The 15,149-nt window shown below is 38.1% G+C and overlaps 1 protein-coding gene across 1 annotated transcript in view; it reads right to left on the reverse strand.

The window, feature by feature from the left end:
* DYTN (dystrotelin) overlaps nucleotides 1-15,149 on the reverse strand; it is a 48,376-nt gene that overhangs the window by 1,275 nt on the left and 31,952 nt on the right. Inside the window, exons 12-15 of the mRNA XM_037523922.2 lie at nucleotides 9,685-9,826; nucleotides 7,583-7,653; nucleotides 6,177-6,336; nucleotides 3,139-3,649 (exon numbers count right to left, since the gene is read on the reverse strand). Of these exons, the coding sequence (XP_037379819.1) occupies nucleotides 3,139-3,649; nucleotides 6,177-6,336; nucleotides 7,583-7,653; nucleotides 9,685-9,826 (884 nt within the window). The remainder of the gene's footprint in view (nucleotides 1-3,138; nucleotides 3,650-6,176; nucleotides 6,337-7,582; nucleotides 7,654-9,684; nucleotides 9,827-15,149) is intronic.

The raw sequence follows: 15,149 nt of genomic DNA on the forward strand, positions 1-15,149 counted from the left end.
TCTTGGTGTAATTTTAGTAAGCATGCATAGATTATGTATAAATTATGGAGTATATTTTTATAATCCATATTGTTAATGGCTAAGTGTGGTTTACAAGCAGGATCATATTCAATACTAGATTGAATAAGGACACAAAAGAAATACTTGAGTGAAGAAGGACAGTGTTTAATTAAAAGCAAATAGGGGGCCTCCCCGGTGGTGCGAAGCTGCCCGCGGCCTCTGCAGCGCCGGTTCGATCCCCCGCTGCTCCCCGGCCACTGGAGGAGGGTCCCGCATGGCACGCAGACCTCTCCTGCTGCCCGCTGCTCCCCTCAGCAGTGTACTTCGGTCCTTCTGCCTGCTCTGTGCCCCGCTCTGGCTCTGGTGAATTCTCTCACCCTCCCATGCTTCTGACTGTACCCAGTGCTTGTATAAATAAATAAATAAATCTTTAAAAAAAAAATTAAAAAAAAAAAAAAAACTTGAGCTTTAAAAAAAAAAAGCAAATAGGAACATGTAGACTAGCATAGATTCTATGTTTAAAATAACACTTATATAAAAGAAAAACTGTAAATTTATATCAGATCAATCAGCATTTGTTGAATTATCACAGAATATACTACCCTAAAATAACAAAAATGGGAAAATATTCACCATCTTCCTAATGTCATAAGCACTTTTGTATAATAATGCATACTTCCTGAAGTAGCATCTTAACTTCTATTTAAATTGTAAATAGAAGCAGAGGTAAATTTTTTGAACAGATAGTTTTTATTTTCTATAAGATTGGACAGTGCTAATTGCATCTTTATACATTATTGTATAATCAAGGAAATTGTATAATAAAGGAAATCATATGATTTCCTTTTAGTAACATAATTATCTACTGTTTATATCAAATAAAATAGATTTCTATAAAATAAGTAACAAGATGCAGGGATGGACATTATATAATGATTAAGGAACAATACATCTGGAAGGTATAACTCTCATCCATATATGTTCACCAAATGAGTTAAGCATCAAAATATGTAAGGCAATTATTATCAAATCTGAAAACAGACACTGGCAGCAACACAATGGTGCTGGTGACTTCAACATCCTCCTTTCACAGGGGACAGATCAACTGCACAGAAAATAAACAAGGAAACAAAATCCTTTAACAAAGAATTAGACCATTTGGGCTTAATAGATATTTATAGGGCACTGCACTCCAAAAAAAACTGGATACATTTTCTCAAGTGTACATGGGACATTCTCCAAGATGGAGCATATATTGGGTCACAAAACAAGTATCAATAAATTCACGATAATTGAAATCATATCAAGTATCTTCTTTGATCACAAAGGAATTAAAATAGGAAAATAGGAATAACCTGTAATATATGAGGACTGAAAAACACACTATTGAATGACTATTGGATTAATGAGAAAATCAAAGAAGAAATTAAAAAATATCTAGAGACAAATGAAAATTAGGACACAACCAACAAAAAACAGTATGAAGGAAACCTCATATAGCAGTACAGGCCACGACAATATACAAGAAAGAGCTCAAATAAATAATCTTTTCTCTCACCTTAAGGAAGTAGGAAAAGATGAACAAACAAAACTAAAAGCCAGTAGAACAAAGGAGATAAAAACTAGAACAGAAACACATGAAACAGAAATTTTTTAAAAAGTCTAAAAAATTAATGTCAAAAGCTGATTCTTTGAAAAAGCAAACAAAATGGACAAATCTCTAGCTCAGTTAATAAAGGAAAAAAAAGGAGAAAACTCTAATAAATAGAATAAACAATGAAAAAGAAGTTACAACAGGTATTTCAGAAATACAGAGGCCCTTAAGAGATCAATAAGAACATTTTATGCCAGTAAATTGATAATGTTGGGACAAATTCTTAGACATACAAAAGCATCTGAGACTGAATCAGGAAGAAATAGAAAATCTCAACAGACCAATTACAAGCAATGAAATTGAAACACTAATCAAAAGTCTCTTCACTAGTGAGTTCTATCAAACCTTCAAAGACAAACAAATACCCGTCTTTCTCAAACTCAACAAGTTGAGAAAGGATAAAACGCTTTCACACACATTTTATGCTTCCAGTATTATCCTGGTAACAAAACCAGACACTGGTGGAAGACTATGGGTGCTATGGTGGTGGGTTTGGTATGGTAACAACCTCTGAGCAAGTGTGATCCTATATCTCTGAATCACACACAGTGTTGTAAACCAATGTAAATTCAATTAAAAATGATATTTTAGATATATAGATGCTGAGCTGCACACAGTGTTGGGATGTTGTCTTCCAAATATAGGCAGTAAACTTCGAGTAGGAGAAATCTAAAATGTGCAATACAGCCTTTTTCATTAGTGAGGACTGACCCTATTCAACATTTTAGAAATCAACAGCTTTCTTAAGTTCAATTGAAGAAATCTCGTAAGGTTTATCATATTCAATGCTTACAATAGCCCTATGAATTAGGGAATATTAGTGTAGGGTAAATGGATTGATCAGGTTTTTTGTGCCACTAGCCTCTGCTGCAGAAGGCGCTTGGGAGCATGGGCTCAGGGCACGCATGCCTGATTGTGGACACCTGGAGCATGGGTGGGCACGCATGCTTAATTGTTTACACCTGAGCCCATAGATACACCAGCCTAGAGATGTAAGAGCCACGATATAAGGGCAGCATCACTCAGGGACAGAAGACAGCTGCAGGAGGATGGCGAGAAGAGTACGCGCGACTACAGAGGAGGTGAGACCACGAGAGAATGCCAGAAAGGCTGGAGAAAAAGTGTAAAGATTCATGGAGGGGGGAGGTTGGGAAGCTCGGTTGCCTGCCTGCTTCCCAGCCTCCCTTGCCTGGTGTGTCTGTGTACCTGGTTCCCTGAGAGATCATGAAAGCCCGAAAAATCCACGGAGGGCTCTGGAACTCTCCTTTGTTCATGGGCCCAAATCCATAGAGAACCTGCCCTGTGCCTGCTTGGCACAACAACTAGACATAAAGTTCAGAGACACTACAGATGCCCTAAAGATTCACAACTCTGTTGTTCACTAGATGAATTGTGGCTCTTGGAAAATGGTATAAAATCAAGAATTTTTAAAGGCAGTCTGGATCCATAACCATCATTATTTCCATTAATTGTGAAAATATTACCTGATGGCATTTCTAGAGTGAAGGCATCCATAAGTCTAGACAACAATTCTTGTAGTTCCTCTTTCTCAGGCTCATCCTCTCTCTGGTGGATGTCAATTGCTTCTTTTCTTTCTGCAGTTGTTATATGAGGACTGCTCATTTCAGCAGCAGCAATCTGCGAGGTGTCCTGTGGCAGAACTTCCTGAGAATTGGGTAGGGAACTTAACATTGCCTTCCAGGTCTTCTGTGTTGGGCTTTGTGCCCAGGTTGTGTTGGGCTTTGACATCAATTGCAAAATGATCTCTGATGATTCAGACTTTGGTAGAGCGAGTTCTGCATTTGTTTGTTTTCGATGACTTTTGTCAATCATGGTGTGATTAGGAAGAGGTTCCCACTTTGAGCCATTTCCAGTGGCATTCTTGATCTGGGAAGAATCTCCTTCTCTATAAAATCTTTCACTTTTTCCATGGTCACTCTTGGAAATCATATTTAGACAGGAAGAAGGTGAAGGATGGAATGGCTGTAACATTGCCTGTGCAAAGAAAACTTAATTTATAAGCAAATTAACATCTATCATTGTTTTTCATATATGCATTAAATTTCAGTATTCCAATAGAAAATTCCTTCCCTCCCTCCCTCCCTCCCTTCTTTCCTTCTTCTGAGGTAATATTGGTTTACAACACAGAAGTGATTCAGAGGTCTAGGGTCACACTTTCTCAGACATGTGTCACCACAACACACCCACCACAAGGCTTCCACAGTCCTCCACACTAGTCCATTGGTCACCCTTCATACTTTTTTTCCCCAAAGATTTATTTATTTATGCATACAAGAACTGGGGTACAGACCATAGGTGTGGGAGGGTGAGAGGATTCACCAGAGACAGAGTGGAGAGCAGAACAGGCAGAATGACTTAAATACACTGCTAAGGGGAGCAGCAGGGGGAGACAGGAGAGGTCTGCTGCACCATGTGGGTAGCTCCCTGGCCAGGGATGGAACTCATGCTGCAGTGGCTGCAGATGGCTTCATAGGTTGCATCTTAACCCCTTGCACCACCAGGGAGGCCCCACCCTTCACACGTTTTCTTCACTTTTTCTCCCCTTTTGGTAAGCTTAATTTTACAAACAGATTTCTGGAGTTTGTTATTCAATAGGAAATTTGTTTTTTTTTTTTTAAATGATTTATTTATTTATGCATACAAGAGCTAGGGTACAGGCCAGAGGAGCGGTGGGAGGTGGGGAGGGTGAGAGGATTCACCAGAGACAGAGTGGGGAACAGAACAGGCAGATTGACTGAAATACTGCTGAGGGGAGCAGCCTGCTGCGTCATGTGGGTTGCTCCCTGGCAGGCTGGAGATTAAACTCATGCTGCAGAGGCCACGGATTGCTTCATAGTGCTGTGCTTAACCCCTTGTGCCAATAGGGAGGCCCCAATAGGAAATTTGAATAAGATTTTCCTTCTCTTCTTTAAATATATCATTGATTTAACCCTATGCTGTTAATTCAATGTCAACTTAAAACTGTCTAGAAAGTTAGAACAGCTCAGAGTCTAAAATATCATGGGAAATAATCACAAGGGATAAGAGAAATTGTAGTTTCTAAAAATATGATAAAGAATTTCTGAAAACATTTTCAATGTGGTCCACAGACTAGTTTTCCCTGAAACCCCTTTAAAAGTCCATATGGTCAAAATTATTCTCCTAATGATTCTTAAATGTTATTTGCCTGTTCATTGTGTTGACATCTATACTGACTGTGCAAAATCAAGAGTAAGTAAAGCTAAGGCAGTTGGTGCCTTTGAACAAATCAAAGTGGTGTCACCATCTTTGATGGTGTAGCAAAAAGTATTTTCTTAATAACATATCTTTTTAATATCACGTGATTAAATGGGAAGTGTACATAAAATACTTCTGATGCCTACTAAAATGCAAAGGTTGTTTCTTGTATGAAAGAATGACAGACAGGGCCTCCCTGGGAGCTGAGGGGTTAGTTCTCAGCACTATCACTGCTGTGGCCTGAGTTGGATTCCCAGCCAAGGAGCTAACCCGCATGGCGCAGCAGACCTCTCCTGCCTCACTCACTGCTCTTCCTCAGCAGTGTGTTTCAGTAAATCTGCCTGCTCTGCTCCCCACGCTGTCTGCTCAATCCTCTCACCCCTCCCCCTCCCCCCACCTGCCCCCACCCTGCACCTCCGGCCTACACCCCAGTTCTTCTATGCAAAAAAAAAAAAAAATGACAGACTATATTACTGTGACTTGGGTCCTTGGCAAACATTTTCTCAAAAATGAACTTCTTGTTATGAGGAAAATAATTGCTAACAATTGTGATATGATTGTAACAGCTGAGCTTTTAAGCAAAATGTAAAATTTTGAACTGATTCCATCTTGTGTCTGAGATTTCATCTTACTGAATTTTTAATAAAAGAAAACTACTGACTGGAATGAATCAGTTTCCAGCTATACATGGCTTTCTCTAACAACTCTAGATAATTTTTTTTCTTCTCTCCATAGAAACCAAGGTCATTTTGACTAAGAGCCGTAATCTATAACCAATGCCAGATTCTTCCTCTCCTTTCTCCACCTATTTTCCTTTAAAACCTCCTTAAACCAAGACTCCAGTGGGACATAATTTATTCTGCTACCTGGGTTTGTGCTACCCAGTTTCCAAAGTAAGAATATTTTAAGACTACTGCCAAGCTTAATTCTGGTTATGGTAAATAGTGATAGAAAAATACCCACAAAATCTCTTCGGAATCTTCAAAAAATTTTAAGAATGCAAAAGGTATGCTGAGACCAAAAGATTTAAGAATCAATACTGTCAAGAGCCACTTTGCACCACATCTGTTTTTTCCAAATGGTACCAGTACTATTATTGGTACCACAGTCTGCAGGAGACAGTGTGGTGGATGCCAAGTCAGGGGTGGGGGTGGGGATCGGTCAGGGTGCTGAGTCAAGAGGGAAGGGGAAGGAGATGGCCAAAGGGAGCTGCTACACAGGCCTCCCTTAGCCAGAAGATCCAAGGTCAGGGGGCGCAGAACACAATGTGTCCCACATTTTATACCTGAAGGTGCTGTCCCATCTGCTGTAGTTTATTCCACAGACTGTCTTGGCTGGTTGTGAGTTCATGAATCTTTGTTTCAAATCTGTAACTTCTTTCTTCTTGGGAGGCATATATGGCTTGTAATTTGTCTTTGAATTGGTTTAACTGCTTTCTAAGGAGCCTGCAAAGAAGATTGATGTGAATAGCATAGAAGGGCAAATGTCAACCCAGTAACTAGAATTTTAGCAAAATTATATAAATGGAATAAGTTTTTTTTTAAGAATTTTTTTTTTTTTACTTTTTAAATTTTTATTTATTTATTTTTTAAAAGATTTATTTATTTATTTATATAAGCACTGGGTAGAGTCAGAAGCACGGGAGGGTGAGAGAATTCACCAGAGCCAGAGCGGGGAGCAGAGCAGGCAGAAGGACTGAAGTACACTGCTGAGGGGAGCAGCGGGTGGCAGGAGAGGTCTGCACGCCATGTGGGACCCTCCTCCAGTGACCGGGGAGCAGCTGGGGATTGAACCGGCGCTGCAGAGGCTGCGGGCAGCTTCGCAACCCAGCGCTCAACCGCTGTGCCACCGGGAAGGCTCTAAATGAAATAAGTTTTAAACAATTAGTTTGAGATAATTATTTTAAGAAGTTTTAAAGGATTAAGTTTCAAAGTTTTTTGCTTCTATATTAAAATTTAATTGTCTTTTTATTACTAAACTGCTTTCCTTACCTTTGTTTCTACTTTCTTTTTCTTATACCATGAAACTTTAATATTTTGTTAATAATTAATAATATTTAATAATTGATTAACAATCAACAATTAATATTAAATTCAAATATTGATTAGATTTAATATTTTATTATTAAGCTTTTAATATTTAGATTATTAAATTACTTTAAAAGTGTCATTAAGTTTCTTTTCATGAGTTATAGATTCTTTAAAAAATGCTCCTGTCTTTCATACATTCACATACATATGTTTATATATGATAAGATATATTTTACATTATATAGCCATTAGTTTGTTGAGTATCTACTAGATGCCAAGCATTGTTCCTGAAAGCAAAAGCCTCTCTTTGAGGCAAATTCTTAGTGACGACCTAGGAGTTCTGTCTTCTAATGGAATGACAACTAGAGACAAGATCTCAAGGAATGATCAGTCCCTTGAAACACAACAATAAGATGGGAGTCAGTTTTCAACCAAGCTAACAAAGCTAGTAGAAAGTTGGGTGCTGTTGGAGAAAGTGATTCTTTAAAAGTAACTACTCCAATAGTCAAAGCTTTTACTTTGGGTATAGGATTTCTCTGTTAAGTAATGTCTTCCAAATTAAAATAAAAGAGCATGATGAAATCTGTAGAAAAATTTCCTATAAAAGCAAAGGGAAATGCTACTGATTTGTCTCTGCTGTTGGAAGATAGGTAGTTCCTACCTTCTTTCCTTATGGAGAGCAGTAATGGATTCGCGAGTCCTCCACAGTTCATTCCTAATACTAACTACAGTCTAGAGAAGCAAGAAACAGAGAAAATAACATAATTTTTAGTTTGAATTAAACCCACATTCCTAAAAATAGCTCATAAGAACACAACAATGGTGTTTTTACAATCTAGTCTATTTCAAAAATTGACCAGTGCTTAAATTTATGTCCACACACACTGATGTAGATGTTCATATGCTCACAATAGTTGTCTTTACACAACAGTTGTCTTTAAAGAGAGGAAAACATTAAAAAAAAAATTCTAGCTTTTAAAAGCAAGTTACAATAGTCTTTTGCCCAAGTTGGCACTTTTCCTTCCCCAAAATCATCATAAAATATAGTCAGGTCACTTTCTTCCTCTTTGCTCATTTCATTTCTACTTCTCACCTTCTACTGAAGTTTTCCTGTCTCCCATTGCTTCCTACAGCACATCATTTCCCTTGGAATTCAAGTCTTTTTGAGTTAGTAATTTCCATTTAGGATTTTCCCAGCAAAACTTCTCACATTCTGCTCCCTGAGCTGCAACCCAAGTACAAATCCCAGCCTGATCCAGCTTGGCCCAGACCCCTGAGGCACCTTGCACCAGCCCCAGGCTCCCACACATCTGCATGGAAGGTTGGATTTCTAGATTTGTAAGCAGTGCCACTGTACACCACAGCTTCCTCTCTTCCCTGCAAATGATCTGAAAAGGGCCTGGACATCTTGGGATCATTCTTCTCTAGAAAGAACCTTAAAGAAGAAGTGGGAAGGACAGAAGAAATGGAGTTATAGACTCAAAGTCCCACTATGGGTGCATATCCTTGCCAACCCTATGAGTCTATGCCTGCCTCCCTCTCCATTCAAATACATGGCTTCCTTGTGCCACACTCAGTCTTTGAATCAGTGAACTTTATATTTTTAACAGCAATGTAATCAAATGGTACACACGTTTCTGTAATTGAGAGCCAGTCAGGTTATCCTACATGAACCATGAAATAGATACCAAGGTTTACTTATTTAGTCATTCTTAATTGAAAGACATTAGGCTGTTCAATGATTTTCTGTTTTCTAAGTAATATCACAGTGAGCAAAGCTGTCCATGCCTCCGTGTGCATATGTGTGCGAGGTTCTTAGGTTTCTTATGTTTAATAGCTAGTACCCATGTGGGTGCCCTCTTTGGACACACATATACACACACATACATGTATTTAAAAATGTACAGAAAATAAAAAGGATCAGCAGAAATGTACCCCAAACATATCACCAACAAACATAAGTGCCCCTCAACAAATGCATGGATACAGAAATTGTGGAATAGACACTCAGCTTTGAAAAAAGATGAAATAGTGGCATTTGGGCCAAAACAGATGGATCTTGACCTAAGTCAAAAAGTGAAAGACAGATATGAGATGGTTCCATTCATCTGTGGAAGAAACCAAAAAATACACAGGCAAAATACAGTAGGAATAAATTTTGAACTCAGCGAAAGAATATATATTTACCAAAGGAACAGGGGGAAGGAGGAGGGAATAGAGGAGGGAAGGAGATGAGGTATTGGCACAGACCATTTGGTGGAGGGTGAGTGGAACATGTGCACATATAGAAGAGCAAAAATGTAACCCCCAAAATTAACATCCTAAATGAGGAGACTGATAATCTGGTAAGGACTGTCTCAGACTGAGAATCATGGTTACAAATGACTTTCTGTAATATTTTAACCTTTTATAAGGTAAATGGATTCAAGACTTAATTTGTTCAATTAAAATTTTTTAATTAAATAATGAAATGTGGTACAGACATAAGATAAACCGAGCAATTTCAGAAATGATAAGGAGATAGGAGAAAAAGAAAAGTAAAAGTAAAATAAAGAGGAGAACCAACCAAACAGCAAAGCTTCTTTTAAATTTCTTCCTCTGGAACAAATAAATATTAAAAGTGAAAAAATGTCTGTCTCGTGCAAATGGGTTTTCTTCTTTTATTGGAAGCAAAGAGCAGAGTAGCTCTGTCCTGAATCACACTGCACCATTACAAAATTGTCTAGATTAATTGTATATTAACAATTTCCCTTTTGGACTCACCTGATGGTGTGAGCTGCTGTCTTTGACCTGTTGAGCCTGAGGTTTCCTTTGAGCTATTTCTTTGGAGGCGTCCATGGCTTCTGGCCCAGTTAGACTTACATACATTGGTACATTAGAGCTATTGTGTTGAATGGAGAGCCTGCTATAAAATGGAATCTTATAAGAAGCTCTAATAATTTATAACTATAAAATGTGACACTGAAGAAATTCTTTTTAGAAAATGTTAAATCAGATATTTAGTTCAATATAAAAAATAGCAATAAAGACACCCAGCATTTATTCCTGTGCTTTTCCCCCAACTATTCTTTAGCTATAGAGCCAAACTGCCAATGATAAAAATGAAAATTACACTCCCCCACTTCTTCACAATCTAAAAATGAGAATGCAAAAGAAATTCAGGAACAACTGCAGAAAATTCTCCAGGTCATCTTGTCCCGGGTCAGCTACTAGGGATTCTAATTGCAGGTGTCAATTATGTCATATCCGAAAGAACACAGACTGGAACAAAGCAGGTTAAGGTCAGATTTATTCCATTTTTATAGTTTTTATTCCTCTATTCAAAAACTATTTTAACATCCTGCCATCTTGGATTACTGCAGAGAAAAAAAAAATTTTTTTAAAGCAGAGAACACCCTGCTTACAGAGTTCATATCTAACAAACAGAAAGATGGTCCTTCCTGACATAATGGGATTATATCTACAGAACACAATGAGAGCAGAAGGGAAGAAGCCATTACTCTGGGATATACTTAAATATGTGTTTAAGTGGTAGGCATTTTGGAGGTAGAAAAACAGGGTAACCCATAACTTTTTTGTCATATCCTAGCCCTATCAGAGATAATTTTCATATCTTAGGGTTGTTTCATACCTTTCCATATACAAATATTTGTTTTGCTGTTATTTTCCCCATCATAACAAGACATTCTCTTAACTTCATTATTACCACTGACACTGTCTTTGCTTCCTCTACAGCAAAAAATGCTGGAAAGAATTTTCTTACTTGGTGCTTTTGATTCCTCAGCTCCCTTTTCCTCTTATACTGCCTTTAGTCTGACTTTTTTTTCTTACTGCCATTGTCCTACAAGGCTTTCCTTGAGGTCATCAATGGTTTCCTCATTGCTAAATCCCCAGGTCAGTTATCACAAGGATAATTAATGTAGCAGAACAGGAATTGGATGTTGGGCCTAAATTTACCATGAACTAGTTGAAGGACTGCCACTCCCCACCCCCGAGGTTTCACATTCAACAACACTAAAATTTTTAAGAAGAGCAGTGAGGGGTAGACCAGGTGATTTTTAAGGTCACTTACTATAAAATAAATAAAAATTCTTACTGGAACTAGAGGCAGCATTGGACACAGTAGAGCACGCCTTCCTCTGTGAAACACATCTTCAAGGATCCCTCATTTTCTTAACTTTTCTCTTGCTTTATTCTTACTCTTTCTGGGTCTTCCTTGCTGGGTTTTCTTCTCGTTTGTAAAGTGGGGCATCATAGTGCTCAGACTGGGTCTTCCTGTCTAATTATTGTACTCTCTCTTTGATGATTTAATATAATCTTTTGGCTTTAAAACTCATATATTTCAACAAATCCTGAATATTTATTTCCAATATACTTTCTCCAAATTGCAGACATGACCAACCCTCTGCCTACTTGACACCTCTATGTGGATGTCTAAGAGATATGTCAATCCTAACAAGTCCCAAACAAAACTGACCTTCCCCCATTAAACTGCTCTAACTGAAACTTCTCTCATTTCAAATAAAAATAACTTTATATTTTACTATAGTACCATCATAACCATAAAGCTTAGTACAGATATAGGAAAAGACACAAAGATATGAGGATGAGAATTAAATTCTATTAATTGACCCAAGTATGTGAAGAAACCTAGTATGTGACCAAGATGTCATTTTAATTCTGTGAGGGAAGAGATCACATAATTGGTTACCCATGGGAGAGAAGGCAAATCTATACCCTTGCTAGAATAAACTTCAAATGGATTGAACATTTAAATTAAAAATTCAAAATAGAAACATTAGAAGAAATTTAGGAAAATATTGGTGTTACTGAGTATTACTCCCCTCCAATTACTATCACCAGTTTGCCTGCTAAGCTGTTCTCGGCAGTCCAGCCTTTGCTACAGTTAGCTGCCCCAGCATCCTCACTGCTCTCCGGACCTGCCAGCTACACCCGGGCTGTGAAGAGGCTGTCTCTCCTCAACTTGCAGCTTACTTTTCTCAGGTACCTGTATGATTTACTCTCACCTCCTTAAGGCTAAGTTCAAGTGCTACCTTGCATTGAGAGCCACTCTGACTACCTTATTTAAAATTGCTACCAATTCTCCCTCATCGCTTGATCTCCTTATCCTTCCTTTCTTTTTAAAAAAAAATTTTGAGTGTAAAATTTCTAATATACTACATAGCTCACTTATATACCTATTTGCACTGTCCAGTCCCTCCACTAGAATGAACGCTCCATAAGGGCAGAAATTTTTGTCTCTTTTGTTCACTCATACCCCAAGAGCCTGGGAGAGTATGAACTAAGTATTTATTGGATGAATACTTTTCAGATTATTTTCTGAAAAGCATGTAGACATTGTCATTCATTTGATCTTGGACATTCTGATAAATATGAGGTATAGGTACACAATGGAATACTATGCAGACATTAGAATGTTGAAATCTTGCCATTTGGGATAACATGAATGAAACTTGAGGGAACTTTGAAATAAGTCAATAGGAAAAGGATATATGCCAGATGCTTTCACTCATTTGTGGAATACAGAGATAAAAATCAAATGAACAAAACAAACTCTTTGATTCTGACAACATGATAGTGTATACCAGGGAGTGGGGGCAGGGGAAGGACAGGGTAGAGGGGACTGATTAGCTGGTGGTGGATGATGACAGAAAATTTGGAAGTGGATGTGGATACATTGCTGATGTGAGAAACTGTACACCCGAAACCTATGTTGTAAGCTAAAGTTAACTAAAGTTATCTCAATTAAAAAAACTGTCATTCTGGCACATATTAAAAAAACTAGCAACAACAAATGTTGGCGAGGGTGTGGAGAAAAAGGAACTCTTCTGCACTGTTGGTGGGAGTGCAAACTGGTCCAACCACTGTGGAAAGCTGTATGGAGATTTCTGGACCTACTAAACATAGAACTTCCATATGATCCAGCAATTCCACTCCTAGGTATTTACCCAAAGGACACAGAAACATCCATTCCAAAGAACACCTGCACCCCTATGTTTATAGCAGCACTGTTTACAATAGCTAAGCTTTGGAAACAACCCAAATGCCCAAAAATAGATGACTGGATCAAGAAGATGTGGTACATATATACCATGGAATATTACTCAGCATTCAAAAAAGATAAACACATGCAATTTGCAGCAACATGGATGGCGCTGGAAGGGATCATGCTCAGCGAAATAAGCCAAAAAGAAAAAGAAAAATACCGGATGGTCTCACTCATAGCAGGAATCTAGAAAACTTAAATAAGGGACCAGGAAAATGAATAACTATAAGAAAGTGAAAATCAAAATCAACAAAAAACTATGAACCAGAGACACTTTTAGGGGGGCGGGGGTGGGAGGGGAGGGATTGGGGTCAGAATGGGGGGGCTGCAATTGTATGGGGAATATAACAATAAAATTTATTAAAAAAAAAAAAAAAACTGTCATTCTAATAAATAATGATATATCATTCTCTGTAGTTTTCATTTTTCTAATCAAAATTACTTTGTGTGTTCTTGTTCAAAGACTTTTTTTTTAAGATTTATTTATGCATACAAGAACTGGGGTGTAGGCCAAAGGTGCAGGAGGTGAGAGGACTCACCAGAGACAGAGTGGGGAGCAGAACAGGCGGTTCTACTGGAATATACTGCTGAGGGGAGCAGTAGGCGAGACAGGACAGGTATGCTGTGCCATGTGGGGATCAAACTCATGCTGCAGTGGCTGGCATTAGCTTGATAGCATTGAGACTTGACTTACCCTGCGCCACCAGGGAGGCCCCCTCAAAGATATCTTTTTTTTAAAAAAAGATTTATTTATTTATTCATATAAGAACTGGAGTATAGGTCAGAGATGTAGGGGATCAGAGGATTCACCAGAGACAGTGGGGAACAGAACAGGCAGATTGAAATACTCTTCTGAGGGGAGCAGTGGGCAAGTCAGGAGAGGTCTGCTGCGCCATGTGGGTTGCTCCCTGGTCGGGGATTGAACTTGTGCTGCAGTGGCTGTGGATAGCTTCAAAGTGCTGTGTCTTAACCTCTTGCGCCTCCAGGGAGGCTCCTCAAAGACATCCTTTAAAATAAATACTGTTGATTCATTAACCTTGACTCATGCTCAGCAGCACTGTAATTCATGTCTAGATGACATACACATACCACATCTACTTTTTCTACTCATCCATTAAGGGACACTTAGGTCGTTTCCATATCTTGGCTATTTCAAATAAATTTGCAATAAATATAGGGATATGTATATGATTTGTATTAATTTTTGTTTTAAAATAAAACTATTTCTCAGAATAAACTGTTATATGTAAAGTAAGTGAATTTTCATTAAAAGACAGGAGGTTTATTACCGTATAGAATGCTTGCTGAACCAATGCATAAATTCATGATTACCACCTGGCAGTAATCATTAATCTCATAAAAGATAGTACTAGTGCCAACTTAATAGCTATCAAGGATATATATATATATTATTTTTACCTATTATCATATTGTAAAATGTTAATATTCCATATTCATTTCTCCTAGATCAGCCACAAATCAGAATTTCTGAGCTCATCGATATCTTGGCTAAACTGAAAATTATTACATAAGAAATTCACTTTGGGGAGCAATCATATTATACTCTGAGGGACAGAATATAACATATAGGCATTTAAAAAGATCTTTATCTTTGTGCAGTGCTCCTTACTACCTTTCCTCATCTTATCTCCACAAATACTTCTCTGGGAGTGGGAGAGACTGGTTTTCCCTATTGTCAGGTAAAGAATCTGAATCACAGAATCATGAAGTGACTTCCCCAAGGCCATACACCACAAGGCCACACACACAGCTGGCTGAGGACAAGGTTTCTGTGTCTCTCTGCTCTTTTAGGCTCAAACTTCACTACCTTCTTCATATGATGCTCCATTCTAAAATAGCTCATGATCTACCTCATCCACCCATTCATCCCTTTATCATGCATCCATTCACATTATTTTTATGCCAGCTAGCCAGTCAACATTTATTGAGCATTTATTGTATGCAGATAATTTTATAGACACTGGGAATACAAATGGAAAGAATAAAAAGGTTCCTCCCCTCATGGAGCTTACATTACAGCAAAACAAATGTCACATAAAATAATATAGAATAGTATAGTGAGATGCTGACAAAGTGCTTTGAAGAAAAATGACAAAGTGTCAGAGAGGTCAGGGCTGACGCATTACTAGGTGGTCAGGGA

Source organism: Talpa occidentalis, unplaced genomic scaffold (assembly GCF_014898055.3).
Source record: "Talpa occidentalis isolate TD23 unplaced genomic scaffold, MPIMG_talOcc4v2.1 talOcc4.3, whole genome shotgun sequence".
NCBI lineage: Eukaryota > Metazoa > Chordata > Mammalia > Eulipotyphla > Talpidae > Talpa > Talpa occidentalis.